This window comes from Mycotypha africana, assembly GCF_025528875.1.
Source record: "Mycotypha africana strain NRRL 2978 chromosome Unknown BDF20scaffold_11, whole genome shotgun sequence".
Taxonomy (NCBI): Eukaryota; Fungi; Mucoromycota; class Mucoromycetes; order Mucorales; family Mycotyphaceae; genus Mycotypha; species Mycotypha africana.
The window spans coordinates 1,038,723-1,058,999 of record NW_026515735.1 but is presented as its reverse complement, the minus strand read 5'-3'; the positions used below and the strand labels follow the sequence as shown (position 1 = coordinate 1,058,999).

Sequence of the window (20,277 nt, the reverse complement as noted above, 5' to 3'; positions counted from 1 at the left end):
ATGACCGATCGTAAACAAGGCATGGTTCAAGCTTATGGTTATCCTAGCAGCAACCCAGGCCCTGGACAAATAGTGTCTCGCGCTGTTGCAGCAGCAGCAGCTAATAATCATCATTCTAGCAGAAGTAGATCTGGTCGAACTTCCAAAAGATATTCAGTATCTGCTTTCTATTCAATGGCAGCAGAACAAGATAATGAAGTGGAAGATGAATTAGCACAAGGTACTATGATGTGCCAAGCATAAAACTTCATACTTTACAGTGTAGGCATACAATAATAATATATCTTCTCGTCAACGGAAAATTTATATAGCTCAAAGAAGCCTTAGAGATTTAAAATCAAGAATTTCAGCACAATCGAAGAAAAACTTTGTATTAGAACGAGATGTACGATATCTGGATTCTCGAATCGCCTTATTGATCCAAAATCGAATAGCTTTAGATGAGGTGAGTATAGCAGGGACATAATCGTTGTTATTGACCGAATTTATAGCTCAACAATCTCAACTTTGCTATCATAACAACACAGCAACATGAAATGGCTTCTCATTTAGAAGAGCATGGTGTAGAGAATGGAGATTCATTTCCCGATGATCGTAAAATGCAGCTGTATGGCAACTTTTTCTTTATCTTGCAAAGTGAACCAAGGCATATAGCTACTCTATGTAGATTGGTGAGCCTGGCAGAAATAGATACCTTATTACAAACTGTCATGTTTACACTTTACGGAAATCAATACGAAAGTAGAGAAGAGCATTTATTGCTTACCATGTTTCAAGTGAGTAAAAAGATACAGCGAAATTACATGAACTTGGATTGAAAGAATAGACTTAATTCATATCTGATTTCACTAATAGAACGTTTTAGCAGCACAATTCGAGACCTCAACGGAATTTGGCTCTTTATTACGGGCAAATACCCCAGTATCTCGAATGATGACAACTTATACACGCCGAGGACCTGGTCAATCCTACTTAAAATCAATTTTGTCACAAAAAATTAAAGATATCGCCAACGACCAAAATTTAAACTTAGAAATCAACCCTTTAAAGGTATACGAGGAGATGGTTCAAAAAATAGAGGAAAAAAATGGACAATTACCGGACGAACTGCCTCGAAGCGTCACACCCGAGGTCGCAGAGAGCAACGAAGATGTGCAAAGAATTATCAAGCCCCGGCAAGAGCGATTAATGGATATAGCTGAAGACTTCTTAAGCACCATTTTATCATCAACAGCATCTGTACCTTATGGTATTCGTTGGATATGTAAACAAATTAGATCGTTAACGAAGCGTAAAAACCCTGATGCATCTGAATATTCTGTTTGCTCGATGATCGGCGGGTTTTTCTTTCTCAGATTCATTAATCCAGCTATTGTTACGCCGCGAGCATATATGCTTCTAGATACTGCACCAGGCAATGGGCCAAGAAGAGTTTTAACCCTGGTAAGCGACCTGGAACTGCAGATATTATTTGTAGCTAATTTTACTGATGGAATGTTTCTTTATCGACTTTAAAGATCGCAAAAATGCTACAGAATTTGGCTAATCGACCTTCTTATGCTAAAGAAACATATATGTTGCCTACCAATCCATTCGTAGAAAAAAACAAACAGAGGATCAACAGATTTTTGAATGAACTATGTGAAGTGGGCGATTTCTATGAAACTCTAGAAATGGATCAGTATATGGCACTCTCAAAAAAAGATATACAAATTAGCATTACATTGAACGAGATCTACAGTACGCACATGCTGTTCCAGCGACACTTAGATATTATTGCTCCAAAAGAAAAAGACCATCTGCGGATCTTGATCAATGATTTGTCGCCTGTACCTACGCAAGTGTCGCGAAAAGAGAATAAAACAATTGATTTACCACTGTTTAGTCGATGGGAGATCCCAATTCAAGGTAAACGAGCGCCTACTTTTTGCTTATGGGAGTACTCATCTTCTTCCATTCTTTCTTTCATTCAGATCTCACTACGGCACTCATGTCAGAAAACAACATAACTCAAAATGATATTCTTTACATGGAGACAAAAGCCATATATGTTCAACTGATTCGTTCATTACCGCAGCTCATTTCGGGCCCGTTAGATTTGGATTATATTGCAGAAAACGCGGCTACCACAAAAGACGCACAACTCGTACGAAAGGGTATTAAAGTAAAAGATATGCTTAGAGAATTAGAAGACGCGGGCGTCATTGATCATAGAGACCACTACAAACTACTTGTTGAAGAAATTACCCAAGAATTAGCTCACCTTGGCAATTTGAAAGAAAAAGTACTTCAAGAAATCAGCTCTTTGGAAATTGTTTATAAAACCATCTTAGATCACAATAATTACTTAAGAAGTCAATTAGAAAGTTACAAAGCCTATCTACAGAACGTGAGAATGCAGAGTGGAGGAGAAAAGGGGTCCAAAAATTCTGTGGGTATTGGCGTTGAAATTGAAGGAGGTGGCAAACCTCGAAAGGCAGTGAAAGGCTCGCCGAAAGGGCCCTTCAAATTTTCACATAATAATTTAGAAAAGGACGGGGTAATATCAGAGAGTACTGTGCCTGAAAATAGACGACCCAATATATATTTCGCCATCACATCACCGTTACCCGGAACATTCATTATTGCTATGCACTTTAAAGGAAGAGATAAAGCGATATTGGAGATGGACCTAAAACTAGACGATCTTTTGGAAAAGGTAGTGAAATCGCACTGATATAAGTAAACCAAATACTAGTAGAATTATTATTGACTTAATGTATCTTTTTTGTTAAATGAATGTAGCAACAAGATAATGTGGAGTTTCTGGATCTCGAATACGTGCGTTTGAATGTTACAAAATCGCTCGCACTCCTGAATAAAACATTTGTTACCCGCCATAAATAAGCCTCAAAATATTACCAGCGAAAGAACGCACAATACCTTCACTACTACATCTAAATGTTTAAAATACCAATATAATATTATAATATCAATACTTACCCACGAATGGAACATCACTGGCTATTATGGCCTTGCAGCAGTAGTACCTCATTTCACTAATAAAGGGGATAAGGTGCCTTAACTGTATGCAACATTTACAAATCTGCAACAAATATCTTACTTTGAAATTTCTGACAACGACTTATTACATTATTCTTTTCGTAGTAAAGCAGCTGTTCTAATCTTGTACTCTTCAATATAGGGGTTTCGAGCACAAAAAATATACGAGAACTTCATCAGCAATAAGGCTTACCAAATTTATAGCAAAGTTCACCCGAATGGCCGTTTACGACTCTTAAATCATTCGGTCGACTAATCAATTACGATAGCGGCCTGTAAGCTCTATTAAAAATCAGTAGATACAATTTTCTAGTATCTCTATGTGCTTGCTTGCAGATCTAAAATTCGACCTTTCCTAAACGGATATCAATGTTTATGGTAACAGTTATTTGATCAAAAAGGTACACTTCATTGTTGATAGTGTTTCTAATCTCGATGCAGCACTTGGTCTTTGGCTGCTAGTTCTATGTAAACAGAGAATAATTTGATAGAACATAGTGTATAGACGTTGAGCAAATTTTTCGTTTGAGGATCGTAACACAACAGTTCGCTTGACAGCCATGGCGTTGCATTGACAGTTGAAGGACTATCATTAAGTTTGATATGCATGATAGTTAATCACATAATTTATCGCTTTGGTTAGTTAAAATTGATTTACGGCCATATCAAAAGTATATTACCTTGTTCTGGATGCAGTATCACCAATCGTAGCGACATAGTATGAGATCTTTTCGTATGATTGGAACAAAAGCGGCAGCGGTGGTTTTTTGTTTTGTTTTGTTTTTTAAATTCATTACTCTTTCTTTCTGCTTTATCAATAAACTATTCAACAGGAACGTCTTTGCTCTGAAATGGCAACTCTTGAGGATTTATTTGGGAAATTGGCTATGACAACTGTAAATACAGTGTCTAAAATTGCCATTAGCCATGCTACTAATCTCGCTATTGTAAGATCTAAGAAGTACAACAAAATTATGCAACCCCGCAATATTTGCTAACCGTCATTCTTATGTATAGCGCAATGTCACGTCGTATCTCACTACGCAATTACCAAAAAATAAACCTGATACCAAGGAGATATCAATGCTTCAGCGACAACTTGACTTGAAAATTAAAAATCTAAAGGTAAAAAGATACGTTTGCATTGTTTTCGTCACACTATAGAATGATAATACTTAGAACCCTCCATTTATCACCATCTGTTTTATAGCCTACAATTGATATCATTGCTAGATCAGTTGCTGATGGAAATACTGATTTAGAACCAGCTTTGGAAATGTGTAATGACTTGAAGAAGGATATGGATGAGTTTGCCAGAAGCATTGAAAACGTGAAAAATCCAGAGCAGATGAAGTTACGCTTAAAACAAATTATCAGGAACATCGATGAGTCTATTCCATCTCTTCACTTAGCCCTGAGGCAAGTTAATGAAGAAACGAAATTATCACCTTCAAAGCTTCTTCAAGCTTCACACATCCTCAATTCATCGTCAACAAAGAACATAAAATTTGTCGTGAGACTCTACTCACTATTCGCAGCCAATCAGCGGTCGGATGAAAAGCATTTCTTCACTTGGAAAGAGGAATATCATAAGGCACAGCTTAGTATTGTTAATACTACAACAAGAGAAAACGAAAAAGGAACAAACAAGAAATATCAGTACGAATTGAATGTCATAGAAGACCTCAATGATGGATTATATCATGATGACTGCGACAAAGAACAGAAGCTATGTATCGACGTAGGCTTAATTCAACGCATGTATTATACACAAAGTGGAGAATTATTGAATATAGAAGATGCGAGGTCACCAGTGCTCGTTCTGAAAGTGAGTAAGCATCATAAGAAGAAACACGAACTTAAACTTAATGATTCGGAACATGAAGATGCAGAAAATGTTGTTGAGGTATCCGAGTCAAAGCCAGAAATTGTTAAGGAGGAATTGAAGGATTCGAATTGGTACGCAATTGGTTTATTCAACGATGATGCTGATACTGACGAAGATGAAGACTGTGATGAGGATATCGATAATGATGCCAGTTCTAAAGCTATAAAAAAAGATGCAGGCAAACAACGAACAGTTAAGGTGAATGAAAATAGTCTCGGTTTCAACATGAATTTGTTGCTGCTGGAAAATATCATTAAGTTAGCCTTACTTGAGATAACCGAGCAAATGGATCATATGCAAGCTTCTGATGATCTGATATCTTCGTATATGTCAGAATAATAAACTTTTTGTTCTTTTTTTCTTTTTTTGCAATAATACGCATTAATATAATGTAAGCGCATTTGTACCTTTTGAATAAATCATGTAACCTGTTTGCGCAATATTTCCACTTGTTTCCTTCGCTCAGGTCTATAAATGCTCAAAGCAGTTTCATTCATGTCTGTATATAACTTTTTATCGTAGCTTGAGATTTCCACATTTTATATGATTGGCTCTCACTTTAGTACCGGGTGGCTTATTCGAGTAATGCGAGATCAGACAACACGTTAAATTCATATGTCAAAAAAGTTTCCATTAATTTTGGTAACCATCCTTCCACTTCCGACTGTTAGATCTCGTATATGTCCACCGAAGTTGTATTATCAGCATCAAGTACAGACAGTACTATTTATTTATGGGACATTCGTTCCGGCTCTAGTATTTTTTCATTCAAACAAAGCATGTCACAAAAGGGTGGTTTGACATTAGTTCAGAAACCAGGTGGCAGTTTTCAGATCGATTCGATTGTCGCAGCTCAAACCGATCGTGCTATTCTCAATGTATATCAATGGCAACGCGATCAAGTACTTCATAAAATGACTACCAACGAAAAAATGGTCAGCGTAGTATCTTCACATCAAGGTCGTTATTTAGCAGCTGCAACAGCCAGTGGCAAAGTGTATTTATGGCATATACCCACCGGTCATTTATTACGAGTTTTTGAAGCCCATTATCGCCGGATCAATAAGCTTGCATTCAGCTATGATGACGTAGTTTTATTAACAGCAAGTGAAGATGCGACAGTAAACGTATGGTTGCTAGCACATCTTGTGCAACCATCGGATAGTAATAGTGGCTATGGGGATCTGACAGCACGCCCATCCCCATTATATTCTTGGTCAGACCACACATTACCTGTATTAGATATATTTGTTGGTATTGGCACTCTGTCAAGCACAAGAGTGTGCACAGCTAGCTTGGACCATACAGTCAAGTTGTGGGATTTGTCAACTGGTCATCTTTTAACAACGTTTTTATTCCCTAAGGGCGTTACCAGCATTGTAATGAATCCATCAGAAACAACCTTATTCGCAGCTTGTGAAGACAATAAAATTTATTCAATTGATCTATACAAACGACACGAGGATCAGTCCTATGGAGTTAATACTTTGAAGAGTTTAGGAGGCATGAGCCGAGTTGAGTCGGTTGGTATCAAATCAATAACATCATCAACAGCAAAATCACATAAACTAGCAGAGGAGGAAGACACAGGATCGGTTTATGTGGGACATACAGATAAGATCAACTCATTAGCACTATCATTTGACGGCACTGTACTTATTTCTGGATCAGATGATGGCAGCTGTATCGTTTGGGATGTACTTAGTCGTCAGTTATTACGTAAATTCGAACTACATAAAGGGCCAGTGACACACGTTTCTTGCTTTTTGAAGCCATTACAATTACACTCTGAGTATACTAATAATACAACTCAACAACAATCCAATATACCAATGCCATGGAAGCCGTTAAAACGTGCTCTAGCAACATCCGATGAGGAATACCGTGATGCTAGCTATCAGGTACTTACTAATACCAGAAAAGACTTAGCGTCTCATCAGCAACTGTCAGATAATGGTCCCTTATATTCAAATGTGACCAGCGAATTGAAGTCTGTTAACAGAGCCGCTGAAACTGTTAGACTTATGAAGGTATGTTTGAGTGTTATTTGTATAGTATGCCTCAAATTGTAGAGTATTAATTTACTCATTGGCTTTGTGTTCCATAGGCTGACGATTCAAGTGCTGGTTTACAAAATCAAATAAACACTCTTCAATCAGAATTAAGTCGTTTAAATGAGCATTACAAAAAGGCCCGTTCATTACACAATGAAATGTATACGACACTTGTAGATAAGTTTATGGAAGAGAGAAGAGCAAAAAGAAAACTGGAAGAAGATGGTGATGGTGAAGATGAACAAGAAATAGAAGCAGAGGATCAAGAGGAAGAGGAAGAATAATGAATCAAGAATTAAAAGATATAGATTTTTTTTATATCGATGATACTTGTTCAATAAAAATGGATTCGTGATCGATTGATCTCTAACTTCAGCAATTTCAAAATTAACAATTACCAATATTGCTGCTTCTTATTCGAACGTAAAGCTTAGAACGAGGAGTTGCATAATCACATCTGCCTTTTCATTAGAATATTTGTCAATTCGGTTTCGAATCGAGGGTTTTGTCGTCTCTCATAATCTCACTCATATCCTTCTAAGGAATCAAGCAGTGATTGTACAGCTTTCTTGTCTGTTGGTCATTTCTTTAATATCGTGAGATATGTGGGAGGCGAATTAGTACGCGTCACAACTTCGGACGTGTTTTACAACAAATGCGCGAACATGAATTATTGTGCTACACCAAGCGATTTCATCCATTACATTAAGGTATAGGGTTAGTTGTTACGAATATGGAGTCAAAATCATATGAACGAGGCTACTTCGAATCGTTCTTTCTTATAATAAAGATCATTTCACCTCTACTCTATGGATAGAAAGTGTACATGGTTTCCAAAAGTATGTTGTTCGACCGCAAGCTGCTGTTTGAGGTATTGTACGAAGTGTTAGCGAGTGCACTTCATTTTGACAAAGAAATAAGAGGAGCCAAATCTCTTAATACTAAGACCGGCTTTGGATACTTCAGTGCATTTAGGACGAATGTCTTATTGGATAGTCTCACCTTAAAGACACCTGCTTACTGCTATTTCCTGTTAAATAGTTGCTAGAGAGCCAGCATTTATACGTTTTTATTATTTGATAGTAGCTGTAAAATTTAACAATTTCTATAAACGAAGAAAAACATAAAGCATAAAATCTACCAAATCAACTGTCGTTCAAAACCCTGTTGCTGAACGCTGTTTAGTAGCCAAAAGACTTGTCAATTAATCAGATGGTAATTTTGTTCGACCGAGTTTTTTTGAATAAGACAAATTCATAACAGTGTAATTTAGCCTTTCTCTCTTCAGAGAACATTGGTTGCTAGATACTATGGTTAACGAAAAGATCAATTAGATATCACGCCTAATGACCTCATTAACGTTTGACGCTGATTATCTACTTACAATAATTATTGTTTGGTCATCCCCATAAACCTTTAGTTCTTTTTGCAGAAAATATCTACCTCGTTGTTCAATATCTGTCATATCGTACAGTTGCTGTTGCTGATTGGTATCGGTAACAGAATCTTCAATAGAATCGGCATCATTGCCATTATATTGTCTTGGTGAGCGGCAGGTTGTTGAAGCACTTTCTCTTTCATCATCGTCTAGACTATTTAGATCGTTAACATTTAGCATCAATTGTAAGTCTTGCATTGTCAGTTGGTCATCATTGCTCTCTTTAGTATCTTCGGCAACAAAGTGTGTATATATCGCTTTAGGGTCATTATTTAAGCTTGCCATTGAAACCCTGCGGCTACTATTAGTAGATGAGATACTACTCCTTTCAATACCTTCAATTGCCGTACAGGCAATGGAAGACTGGCTTATAGGTCGATCATCACACATGCTAAGTGTGGTTGGTAAGTTTTGTTGAAAAATATCTGTTACTGTTCGTGGTCTGCTGCTACTTGTTGATGATCTTTTTAGTTGTATACTTTGCAATGTGACAGTAGCCTGATTCTCTTCTGAATAGTCCTCTTTTTCAGCATTCTCCCTTTGAGTTTCTATCGTATTCAATTCTGAGTTTGGTAGGTATTTGGTTATAAGTGACGCTGACTGCCTATTATTAGAAGTATCGTATCCCGTCGATTCAGATTGATGTTGCTGAGCTTCATTCTTTCTGAGATAAGTCATTAATCTTTGACTCCATCTTCGGCTTATTGTGCTTTGCTCTGAGTTAGTTTCTGATATACATTCTCTGTTTAATTCAGTACAGAAAGGAGAAGATGCTGTGAAAGCGCTATTATTGTCATTGACATTAAATTCGTCCATTTTGGAAAGATGATGGTACATACACGATTTTAGTGAAATTGTCATGAAAATGGTATGAAGATAGGCCAAATAAGCGTCATCAGACTAGTAACACACCAGAAAATGATGAAAACCAATGAAATGATAAGATGGTTTGACAATGCGATTATATCGCTTACCGTAAAGAGATTTACACGATCGATAAACTGGTTGATCCATTGTCCTTCGACATATATAGGGCCAGAGTTCAAAGAACCATTTACGGCGTCTATGTCAAGAACACAGCTGCTGTTGATGTAAATGCTCGAATCAACTTTCTGTTTTTCCACACCTATCAACTTGACATCATCAATTTCAATATTTGACAGAATTTCTTTATCGAACCATTCAACTATCTCATGCTGCTGGTTCATTTGCCCTGGTACGAACAAACTCAATACACGAACAGTTTCCTCGACTAGGCTATCAGGGATGCAATATTTAAACATTGAGGGCCGTAAATAATAACATCTGAATTGATTCGTACCCTTTATTTTGCTGACTCCCTTCAATTACTACCGTTCTTCCCGTCATGAGGGCAAAAATAACATCTACGATAATCGATTGAAAACGGCGCAATATGTTCAATAATTTTCCTTGCCTCCTATTTTCTGCTCTTGACTTCCATAACTCGACTGCTGAAAAGAGCATGGAATGATATGGCTCGTCATTATTGTGTTCTTCAATAATTGTGTTCATTTCAAATTGCTTGTCAAACCAACACAAGCTATTAATTGTATTGTCCTCTATAGGTGAATTTTTCTCCTAACAGTATCAAATTGAGTTCATGTCCTAACGCTGTATGGATATCAATATTTTGTACGAACCTTGTATAACGGACTTGGAGGTAGGCTTGCATCCTCTCTATAACACAAAGATAATCAATTTTAAATCGTAATCAATGTCTAACGGATGCAAATGCTACCTACTTCCTCAACGGTGGATTATTGAAGTTGATCATAAAGGTTTGTCCAATTGTTAAGGCAGAGGATAATGGTTTGATATGGTAATTCTCTTCATCTACCAAATCTAATACAATATTTGCTTTACCTAAACGTTCAACAATGCGTTGAATACAAGTAATTGCATCTGAGTAGGTGTCATGCTTTATAGCATTGGCGATGGTGATATTGTTATTAGGAGGATTGTCTTTCGAAAAAGAAAAGAAGTCGGATATTTTAGCAGATAGATGAGGTGGGGAGGATGTTGAATTAGTCGTGTGATCAATTATGTCTTGCTGTTGTTGCTGTTGTTGTTGAGCTTCATCCATCATCGAGAAAACCAAAGGAATCATCGTTGCGGTCGTATGAGTGATACTTGATTGCCTCATTAAACGATGCATTGAATTTGCGTCGTCGTTGTTATCTTCTGTCTCTTCAGTCTGCCCTTTCTCTGACTTGTATGGCTGTTCCTGACATAACTGAGCTAATGAGCGCAGTTTCCGCTCAAAGTTGGTTACTGGATATAACGTCTCCACATATTTTGGCTTATAGTCTGCAGGTATCGCAGAACTATATGCGTCTCGTTTCTCTTTTCCTTCATGGCTATCAGCCTCTACTGTCTGATCATCGACTGCAATTTTAGCATATTTTTCTGATATCATTTGGGTCATTTGCGTCATGCTTGTTTCTAATGTGTCTATCATCAATTTTGTTGTTGTAATTGCCTGATCAACTGCCTTCATTGTTAATGATGATTCCTTCGATTCATCTGATCTGGCCTTTTCATGCCACTTTTTCTTTTCAAGCGCAACACATTTGCGTGTATATTCGAGATCAAGCAAACGAAATTTCAATTCTCTCATGAAGTTGGAATAGTTGCCCTGCTTCATGCGAACAGCAACCTACACACACAGCCAAACATATTACCACTCTGTTTCAAGCAGGGTTCAAGAACGACTGATGGTCACTCACATCATTAAAATCATCTATTAGTTCTTCAAATCTTGCTATAATCTTATGGCTATCGCGACTGATATAAGATAAAGCAATTGGGTGGACAAAGCCTCTCGCGTTAATATCAAATAGAGATAAATGATGAGTCTATTAAGATAATGTGAGTACAGAGTGTAGATACGACATTCTGCTTATCCAGACTATGCATGGTCCAGTATAATATGTAAGCACTTACAAATGCGTAAAAGTTACTCTTTGAATCCGTAAAGTAGACTTGCGTGTCATCAGGAATTGAAAAAGACATTCTCTGTGGCTGTAACTGTTCCTCATCAGACGCTACTGTTCCGACTTCACCATTATCTTCGCTTAGAGAAGTTTGACTAAAGTTATTATACGCATATGTATATTCAATTATTTAGTTATTTTGCCATAGACTGCTACAAATTATGTCAAAAGGAAGGAATAGTAAAAATCCTAATTGCCTTTACTCATAGTCTGCAACTCCATCCACTGATATGACGCGTAAAGCGAAAGCGTTAAAGTCAAACCCGCTTAAACCCAAACGTTGAAGCTCTTGCTTTAAACGTTCACCGTTTCCTGAAATTTCATCACTACGATAATCTTTGAGATCAAGATGAACTGCTTCATTGACAATGGCAACGGGCAAAGGTCCTTCCAACTCGGAAAACTCACTGATAAGCACAAAGTCTTGGTACAAGGATGTAGCTGGTGATGCTGACGCCTCGGACTTATGTTCGAGTGTCTCAACGTCGCTCATTCACAGTTAATGGTTACTTAGATCACTGAACAAAGATAAAACTTTAAAAAGAACAACTGAATATGAAATTAGTTATAAATGATAGATTGCTGAAAAAAACATTATAAGTTGAACAGAAGGCGTGGTATCATGCATTCACATTTATTATCCTTTGAGAAATGTAAACAGCATGACCTAGTTGGGAGAATTCTCAGAGAAATTCATTTGAAGATAACCTTGTTTCAGTTTCTCGTCAAGCAGCCTTACTAGTTATTAAGTTGCAAAGCTCCGAGACAATGTTAGTTTTTATTGTGCCTACGTCTCTTCATAGACCATACATCTTTCTACTCCCTGGTACTGAATTCAATATTGTTTGGTACGACAACCATTTGACTATCTTTGTCATTTAGAGGAGCTTTTGATTGTTTTTTCTTCATGGAAACTGCTCCAACAACAAACAGTACTACCATTCCTATAATTTACTGGACTAAATGGTTTGGAATCGATCAGTGGGAAGGTTTCACTATTGAAAACTGTCCCCAGATTCCATCAACATACAAATGTCAAATAACTCACGATCGCCGAAGAGCGATCGATTCTTCTGTTATCATTTTTCATGCGTCGGACGTACAGCAAGGCAATAATGATGAGCTGCCACCGTCAACAGCCACTCAAGCATGGGTTTATCATACAGCTGAAGCGCCAAACAATAAGCAGAATGGTGTCATTAATCTGATGCAGTACAGTATGACTTATCGACTCGACTCTGATTTTCCATGGGGTTATTTTGAAGATCCACAAAAACTCATTGGCATTATGGAAAAACCACCTCTTGTATCCAAGGATAAAAAAAGAACAAGTGCACCTATTGCTTGGATTGTTTCGAACTGTAACGCTCAAAACTATCGGCACCATTATGTGCAAGAATTGAAAAAGTGGATTGATATAGATATATACGGCCATTGTCTAAACAATCAGATTTATCCAGACAATACAACTACAGTTGAATTGATTTCACAGTATCATTTTTATTTGGCTTTGGAGAACTCAAATTGCAAAGACTATGTCACTGAGAAGTTGCTGAATACGTACATAGCTGGCGTAATACCCATTGTCGACGGTCCCAGCGATTACGGACCTTTTATACCCAACGATCACGCAATCATTCGTCTAGATGATTTTGCAAATCCGCGTCAACTGGCGACCTATTTAAAACTTGTATTAAACAATGATGAGTTATACGATCGATATTTGAGTTATAAAAAACCTGGAGGTATAGCCAATTCAAGCCGATTTTGGTCAACGCTTGAAACATATAAACAAGGCACTTGTCGTTTGTGCAAAGTAGCATATGAGCGATATGTAAAGAATCCAGATTTTTATTATCCTGGGAAGAAAATCTATCCGGACAATACATGCATAAACAACAAGCATTTCAATTATCGCAGCCAATTGATAGAAACATGTACGTCTCCGTTCACAATTCTATCGTGTTTCATAGTATGTATTATGTTCTATTTCCTTTTCGGACGTCGCATGTTGGAGCGAAAAGCCTGGAAAAAACTTAATTATTCCAACTAGACGTAAAGGATTGTATCTGTCTTGGTATACAGATGAGAACTCTTTGCACTCAGTATTGAGTTTTCTATCGAACAATTTCTTATAACTTTAATTCAAGTAATCTTTACTAATTTTACTTGCGGTAGCCTTTAATGATTTGGTAATATGTTGATGATTGAAGAATACTTGTACACATAATGTAACATTTTTGCTACAAATAAATGGTAAGTTATTTAATCTACAATCACTATCGTATTTGTAGGCTTTGGATGGAAGTTCAAAAATGCACCTTTTTTTACACTCTAAATACTTGTATTAAAAAAAAGGGTACTATACAGCTGATTTTGCTTCGTAAAAGGGAGGGCTCCAGCAATGAATGTTGATCTATCGTCCGAGAATTGCCTTGAAATGTCTTCAGTCAGCCCTGTACAACGAAACGGGTGGGTCTATCTTTTCAAGTAAACCTCGATAGTCAATTTTGCTGATCATTTCACCAGTTTGTCGCTCTGAATGAATAGTTAAGGCTTTGTTATAGTTAAGAAAAAAAGGCTCTAAGATGAATATGAAGGCAGCGCTATTATGAAGTTTGAACATTTGTGCCTTCACTTACTTTTTAAATTCAGTGCAATTCCCTACTTGAATCGACGTCTGAATGATAACAGGCATTGCTGATGAGAAAGATGAAGAAGGGCCAGGAGGAAGGAAAAAAAGGTGGAGGGAAGCATAGACGTATTATGTAACTGGTGTATAGTTACATACAACGACATTTCATATACTTGAATTGTTCGGACTTGTGAGCAGGGCTGCGCGGTAACCCGCCAGTATAATAGTTGATCGCTGCTTATCCAACTCCTCAAAGACTGCTCAGCGTCAATTTTGTAATGAGATGTAAGCTCATATAATAAAGCTTGTCAGTGACTCATTCTAGATAGCATACCTTATTAATGAGCTATTCCATAGTATATATTTTTCTCTCTTAGTGCATAGTTACTTACTATCAAGATATTCCTGGATGATACTTGTAGGTGGTGTTATCAGGTGGTAGATCAGATAAAACTTACTCTGGCTCAGCAATATCGCTTGTGTCATTTGTTGATTGAGATGCTACTCAGATAAACATGATCGTTCTAATAATTTTCGAATCTCTGCCTTTTTCCTTGTCAAACGTCCAGTAGCAAATATATCCATGGACCGTATTATCTGATATCTTTAAGGCATGTTCCATGAATTTCTAATAGCAAGCAATAGCAATAAAACAGCAATACATATTTCATTTTCAGCAGTTCTTCAAATTAGGTTCCTGAAAATGTACCTCTATCAAAGTACATTCGTTCTTGGTCAGTTTTGGATTCTTAATAAACCTATTCATAGTTTTCGCAAACTTGTCTTTGTCTACTCTTTGATTTGTTAGTTTCCCTTTCATTTAATCCATACACAACAGAATTGAATTTACAGTAACTTACAAAAATGCAACCATATACTGAATTTTCCGGCTCTACCATGTTTATGGCTGTAAACTGTGATACTTTGCCTGCAGCACATTTTAAATTCCTCAAGTCTTTGCCATCCAATGCGAAAACCTCGAAGACACCGGCATCAGCCAATAACGTACCAAAAGCAAGAAATGGACCATGAGTAACATCGGAAAGGTTCTCCATTTTGCCGCTTTTGGGTGTACTTTGTGCGCCACACATTTGCACTGAATCTGCAACAACCTGTGTTTCACATTCATATAAGAATTATTGGTTCTTGCCTTTGTTTTGCTACTCCTCGCTTGCTTAAACCTCTTCAACTGAAGTAAAGATGAGCCATCACCACAACCCTTTGGTCAAAAAGGTCCTGGCTCTTTTTAAAAAAGTGCACAGTGATAAAGAAGGCAAAACCTCGAAATACCCACCAGATCTCGATGCCAAATATATTATTGATGAGGATGTCACTTTGGGTGTCGGCTCATTTGCAGTTGTCAAGCAATGTGTTCAGCGTACAACCAAAGAAAAATGTGCTGTTAAAATTATCTTAAAGAAGGCTATTGCTGGTAAAGTGAGAAGAATTATATCTCAAGAATGAGTGTGAAAGAAAGATAAACGCGTGTTTTTGTTCCTGTACATGTACCTTATCATAAAAAGGATAAACAGAGCGTCTCATCAAAATAGTTGGTTCTTTATTTTTGAACGATACTAGGTAAACAGCAAATGTTGGATAGCGAGCTGGGTAAGGATCCTTCCGTCACACTTTCACAACAGATCGTACAACTAAATCAGATCATGAGTGTATTTCATAGATATTTTAACGAAAGTGCGCCACAAGCACGTTGTCTCTTTACATGATATTTATGAATCAGACGAAGCAGTTTACATTGTTACTGATTTATGTACTGGAGGAGAGCTATTCCAGCGTATTGTTGAAAGAGGAACTTATACTGAAGAAATGGCTTCTGATCTAGTACGCCAAATGTTGGAAGGACTGGCTTATTTGCACTCGCTAGACGTAACAGCTTTTTTTATTGTTTTATGTATCTCTTGACATGCCTAAATTAGATTTGTCTAAGCCAGTTTTTCCCGTTCCATTAGATCGTACACAGAGATATCAAACCAGAAAATGTAAGTTTTTTCCTGTTCTGGACAGTTATCGAGCATAATGCTAATTCTTGTATTTTGTTCTTATTCTTATTCTTTCCCTTTCAATTTTAGTTATTGTTCAAAACACCCGCTGAGAACGCTGATTTGTTAATCACCGACTTTGGATTATCTAAATTGTTGAAAGACCGTAATGAAGTCTTAACAACCGCTTGTGGTACACCAGGCTACGTAGCTCCTGAGGTGCTTTTAGGTACCGGCCACGGTAAACCCGTTGATGTATGGAGTGTTGGTGTTATCATGGTAAACGGTTTATAATGGGATTTATACCCAACATGTAGAAGTCTTGAACTAATTGCCGATGTTTCTACTATGACAGTATACCCTTCTTAGTGGCTATACACCATTTTACGGTGAAGACCAAACCGAATTATTTGAATGCATCATGCAAGGAAAATATGAATTTGAAGAGGAATATTGGGGCAATATCTCGATTGAGGCCAAAAACTTGATCGACAAACTATTGACATTTGATCCTAAAGAGCGTATCACAGCCGAAGAAGCGCTGCAAGATGTGTGGATCACACACAAAAATAAGGCTATCAATTTGGCTCCGAATGTTCGTAAAGGATTCAATAGTCGAAAAACTCTACGTTCTTTAGTGACAGCAGTAGCAGCTATGAATAGGTTGAAGCTGAACTTGGAAGATGACAGTAGCAGTGGTAGTGACAATGAAAAAGAGAAAGACGCTCATTAAAAGGCTGCTCCATTTCAGTGGCAGATTTGTTCGTTAATACAGTCGAACCTGTCTAATTGAATCAAGACATTAACTTACAATGTTGTCCTTTTCTTAATAACTGAATTCTGTTAATTTTTCTACTAAAAACATTTTCCAACAATGGGCACGTTTTTTATAAAGATGGACAAAACAAACATTTCTAAGTTCCACGTAAAAAACGTTTACGATCCTTTGAAGGATCTTACTCAAATTGATTATCCGAATGTAGTTCCTGACAAAATGACTAGCCAACCAAAGGTTAAAGTGCCAGATTCGGATAGATCATACAAGAACTATCACGACTTTAGCAAAGAGACGTTTATAGATCGTATGCTTGAAAATCTTCAAGATTGTGGGTTGCTGGCCAAAGTTGATTATAGCCTATCAGATGAAATTTCTTCAGCCATAATCTTTATTTTGCTTTTAAACTGTTCAATAGGATTCAGTTCAAGTGAGGGTAAGCAACTGCAATTATAAGGGGGGGGGGAGAGAGATCAAAGGAGCCATTCTTTGGCATAGTTGATTGACTTTCAATTTCGTCCAATGATAATTGATGATGAAAGTGCTTAACAATAGCACCAGAAAAATAAGTTCTTTCACCTGTTGGTCTTACACTTACTTTCTCTTTTCTTTTTTCGCTTTTTTTCTTTCCTTCCTGAGGTAAAAATGAACACAACCTTCAACTATGCAGACTATCCTGTAATTGTAGGCATAGATTTCGGTACACACGCAACATCTTTATATGAATCATTTTTTAAGAAAACATACTTAAGAATATCATTTGCATTTTTTTGAACAGGTACAACTTATTCGGGCTGTTGTTATGCATTTGCACAAAACGAGGAAGTGATTGATATTGTTAAATGGTATAAAAGAGACTGACAGTTCATTGACAACATTTCTCAGAAGCAACTTGTACTTATCTTGCGATCTTTTGTATTTGTAGGCCAAAGCAAAATAATCAAGTTTATCCCAAGGTATGATAACTCGATTCAACTACTATTTATAGAACCAAAAGAAAAAACATCCAAAAAAGAAGAGCTCGTCTCACCATCATTCTTTCATTTTTACTTGAAATCAACTATCGGATACTGAAAGACACCAACACTCTCTTTATACCGTAAAGGCTCTACTCAGCTTGTAGAATGGGGTCATGGTGCTCGTCGCCTTGCCATGAAGCCCAATAATGCTGATTCCTTATTATTGTCAAAGTTCAAGCTCTATCTAGACGAACATTTACAGCAAACCGAACTAGGCAACGGTCTCAATATCATCGATGTCATTGCAGACTATTTGAGAGCCTTTCATTTACATGTGTGCACAGAATTATTGAAAGGGTTTGCAGGGAATTATGATCAATCCCGGTTTCGCTACGTAAGTCTCTTCGATGAAAAATGTTGTCAGTTAGGTAAAAAGGACAAAATATAATCAATCAAACTGAAATTAAATTAAATTCTCTATGATATACTATACATATAGTGCCTCACTGTACCTGCTATGTGGAGTGATCGAGCGAAAGCTACGATGCGTGAAGCGGCTATTCGAGCTGGACTCATCAATGCCAACGACCATCCCGATCGTCTCATGCTTATTTCAGAACCCGAAGCAGCAGCCCTTTATTGTGAAAAAAAATCAGAACAGTTCAATTTAAGACATGGGCAGCGTTTTATGATATGTGATGCTGGTGGTGGTACTGTCGATTTGATTGTTTTCGAGATTCATGAGCCTCCAGGTGAAAGACGCACCTTGAAAGAAGTCACTAACGGCCATGGCGGCTCATGCGGTTCTGGGTTCCTTGATTTACGAATGCGAGAATATCTTAAGCGAAAGTTCAGCCATTATCACACCATCAATGATAGTGCTATGGAACTGATTATGGATACCTTTGTCAACGTGATTAAACCCGATTTTGATGGTCTGGAAGATCATTTTTTGGATTTGCCTGCATCGATGGGCTTGGGTGATTTGACAGATACTGATATCGGACTGGATAACGGCTCGCTTTGTTTGCCTGCCGAGGAATTGAGGGAGTATGTGTTTGAACCAGTGATTCGACAGGTGCTTGAATTGATCAGGAATCAGTTAGTACAGTCGCCTCAATTGGAAGCTATATTTTTGGTAGGCGGCTTTGGTCAGTCAAATTACTTGTTCCGTCGCGTTGAAGAGGAATTTGCCAATCAAGTTGGAATGATCGGTGTTCCCCCTCGTGGTGAATTAGCCGTGGTTCGTGGTGCAGTTTATTTCGGCTTGAATCCTCAAATTGTAACAGAAAGAGTGTCAAGACGTACCTATGGCGTAGAAACACGCATGTTATTCCAGGAGGGCATTGATCCGCCCGAATATGCTGTTATGGGAGGTGATGGTAAACGATATTGCCGTCAACGGTTCAGTGTATACGTGCATAAGGGTCAAAGCGTAAAGGTGGATGAATGTGTATCAAAGAACTTTGTAATCAGCTATCCTAACGACACGGATTCTGACTTATTTGCCTTTGACGAAGACGGGCAACCGCCGAGACTTACTTCTCATGCATTGGTGCGCAAGGTGGGTAACTTTCCTATCCGAATGCCTCATTTAGAAGGCGTCAAGCCTGGTGAGAAAGTAAATATGTCCATCAAAATGTATTTCGGTTTAACTGAAATTAAGATTGAATGCGTTATCGCCGACAAATCATTTGTCTTTACTTCTTCTTTTGAAGCATCAGATGCTCTCAATGGATCTTCCAATTCGACGGCTACTACCAGCGCCTTGACGAATGGTATTCAAGTACATTCCCAACAGCAGTCGATGTACGATCCTTATAGCAACCCTGCTTCAGACATGACTGCGGCCCCTGCTCCTTATGCTAATTATCAAACGCCCATGGTAGCAGCTGAACCATCGAATAATATGTACGGATTAAATCATGCTATGAGTCATGTATCCCTTCAACAACAGCCACCACCACCACCACCACAGCAGCCTCCTTATGGTAACTATCCTTCTGCTACACAAGGAACTCAAGCACCCTTTTCGTATGGTCATCCTGTTTCCTCATCACAATATTATTATTCGAATCCCGCCCAAGGCGGTGGTTATTCCTCTTCCCAACAACAACAGAATGCTTATACCAATAGCTCGTTTTATGCTAATACAGGTTACTCACCATCTCATCAACATGGCTATCCTCCTCAACCGGCAACCCAGCCACCACCCTCCCAAGGGTATTATCGTTAAACTATCTACCAAATATTTTACTGTTATTATTTATACATCAACCCTATATCTATCCTATTGTTTATCTACTTAGTATTCAATAAAAAAAAAAAAAGAAATTCAATCGCGGCAAACGTCTCTTTTGCTGCATAGGAGGTTTTTTGCTTTAGCCAAAAAAGGCATGAGCAGTGAAGACAGAGAAAAAAAAAAAAAAAAGGAAAAAAAAAGCGATATGCAAAAACTTGGCCTGTTATTCTTTT

At 37.6% G+C, this 20,277-nt stretch overlaps 8 protein-coding genes across 8 annotated transcripts; 7 read left to right on the top strand and 1 right to left on the bottom strand.

The window, feature by feature from the left end:
* On the top strand, nucleotides 1-2,886 carry BDF20DRAFT_839198 (Rho GTPase activation protein; the record flags this gene model as incomplete). Its single annotated transcript, XM_053079248.1, has 7 exons — nucleotides 1-220; nucleotides 312-445; nucleotides 492-776; nucleotides 856-1,443; nucleotides 1,518-1,908; nucleotides 1,974-2,698; nucleotides 2,785-2,886. The coding sequence occupies 7 exons, from the start codon at nucleotides 1-3 to the stop codon at nucleotides 2,884-2,886; spliced, it is 2,445 nt and encodes an 814-aa protein (XP_052932485.1).
* Nucleotides 2,887-3,772: 886 nt separating this feature from the next.
* Nucleotides 3,773-5,440, top strand: BDF20DRAFT_153802 (RanGTP-binding protein-domain-containing protein). The gene is made up of 3 exons (XM_053074811.1): nucleotides 3,773-3,989; nucleotides 4,060-4,167; nucleotides 4,253-5,440. The coding sequence occupies exons 1-3, from the start codon at nucleotides 3,894-3,896 to the stop codon at nucleotides 5,267-5,269; spliced, it is 1,221 nt and encodes a 406-aa protein (XP_052932484.1). The 5' UTR covers nucleotides 3,773-3,893; the 3' UTR covers nucleotides 5,270-5,440.
* Nucleotides 5,441-5,610: 170 nt separating this feature from the next.
* BDF20DRAFT_826897 (quinon protein alcohol dehydrogenase-like superfamily) lies at nucleotides 5,611-7,002 on the top strand (the record flags this gene model as incomplete). Its single annotated transcript, XM_053078117.1, has 1 exon — nucleotides 5,611-7,002. The coding sequence occupies one exon, from the start codon at nucleotides 5,611-5,613 to the stop codon at nucleotides 7,000-7,002; it is 1,392 nt and encodes a 463-aa protein (XP_052932483.1).
* Nucleotides 7,003-7,931: 929 nt separating this feature from the next.
* BDF20DRAFT_894050 (uncharacterized protein) lies at nucleotides 7,932-11,531 on the bottom strand. The gene is made up of 8 exons (XM_053082382.1): nucleotides 11,387-11,531; nucleotides 11,170-11,227; nucleotides 10,186-11,099; nucleotides 10,084-10,120; nucleotides 9,744-10,021; nucleotides 9,397-9,679; nucleotides 8,369-9,322; nucleotides 7,932-8,292 (listed from the first exon to the last, which is right to left on the bottom strand). Exons 1-8 carry the CDS (start codon nucleotides 11,479-11,481, stop codon nucleotides 8,269-8,271), a joined length of 2,643 nt encoding a protein of 880 aa, XP_052932482.1. The 5' UTR covers nucleotides 11,482-11,531; the 3' UTR covers nucleotides 7,932-8,268.
* An 812-nt stretch (nucleotides 11,532-12,343) lies between these two features.
* On the top strand, nucleotides 12,344-13,489 carry BDF20DRAFT_839194 (uncharacterized protein; the record flags this gene model as incomplete). The annotated part of the gene is made up of 1 exon (XM_053079247.1): nucleotides 12,344-13,489. The coding sequence occupies one exon, from the start codon at nucleotides 12,344-12,346 to the stop codon at nucleotides 13,487-13,489; it is 1,146 nt and encodes a 381-aa protein (XP_052932481.1).
* A 1,782-nt stretch (nucleotides 13,490-15,271) lies between these two features.
* BDF20DRAFT_924911 (kinase-like domain-containing protein) lies at nucleotides 15,272-17,247 on the top strand (the record flags this gene model as incomplete). The annotated part of the gene is made up of 4 exons (XM_053084694.1): nucleotides 15,272-15,503; nucleotides 15,750-15,955; nucleotides 16,159-16,347; nucleotides 16,424-17,247. The coding sequence occupies 4 exons, from the start codon at nucleotides 15,272-15,274 to the stop codon at nucleotides 16,799-16,801; spliced, it is 1,005 nt and encodes a 334-aa protein (XP_052932479.1). The 3' UTR covers nucleotides 16,802-17,247.
* On the top strand, nucleotides 16,943-17,191 carry BDF20DRAFT_801658 (uncharacterized protein; the record flags this gene model as incomplete). Its single annotated transcript, XM_053076395.1, has 1 exon — nucleotides 16,943-17,191. A coding segment is annotated over one exon (249 nt), but the record flags the coding sequence as incomplete, so codon positions are not given.
* Nucleotides 17,248-17,429: 182 nt separating the features above from the next.
* On the top strand, nucleotides 17,430-20,233 carry BDF20DRAFT_894016 (uncharacterized protein). Its single transcript, XM_053082381.1, has 5 exons — nucleotides 17,430-17,543; nucleotides 17,622-17,688; nucleotides 17,769-17,799; nucleotides 17,921-18,196; nucleotides 18,302-20,233. Exons 1-5 carry the CDS (start codon nucleotides 17,489-17,491, stop codon nucleotides 20,036-20,038), a joined length of 2,166 nt encoding a protein of 721 aa, XP_052932478.1. The 5' UTR covers nucleotides 17,430-17,488; the 3' UTR covers nucleotides 20,039-20,233.
* The last annotated feature ends 44 nt before the right edge of the window (nucleotides 20,234-20,277 follow it).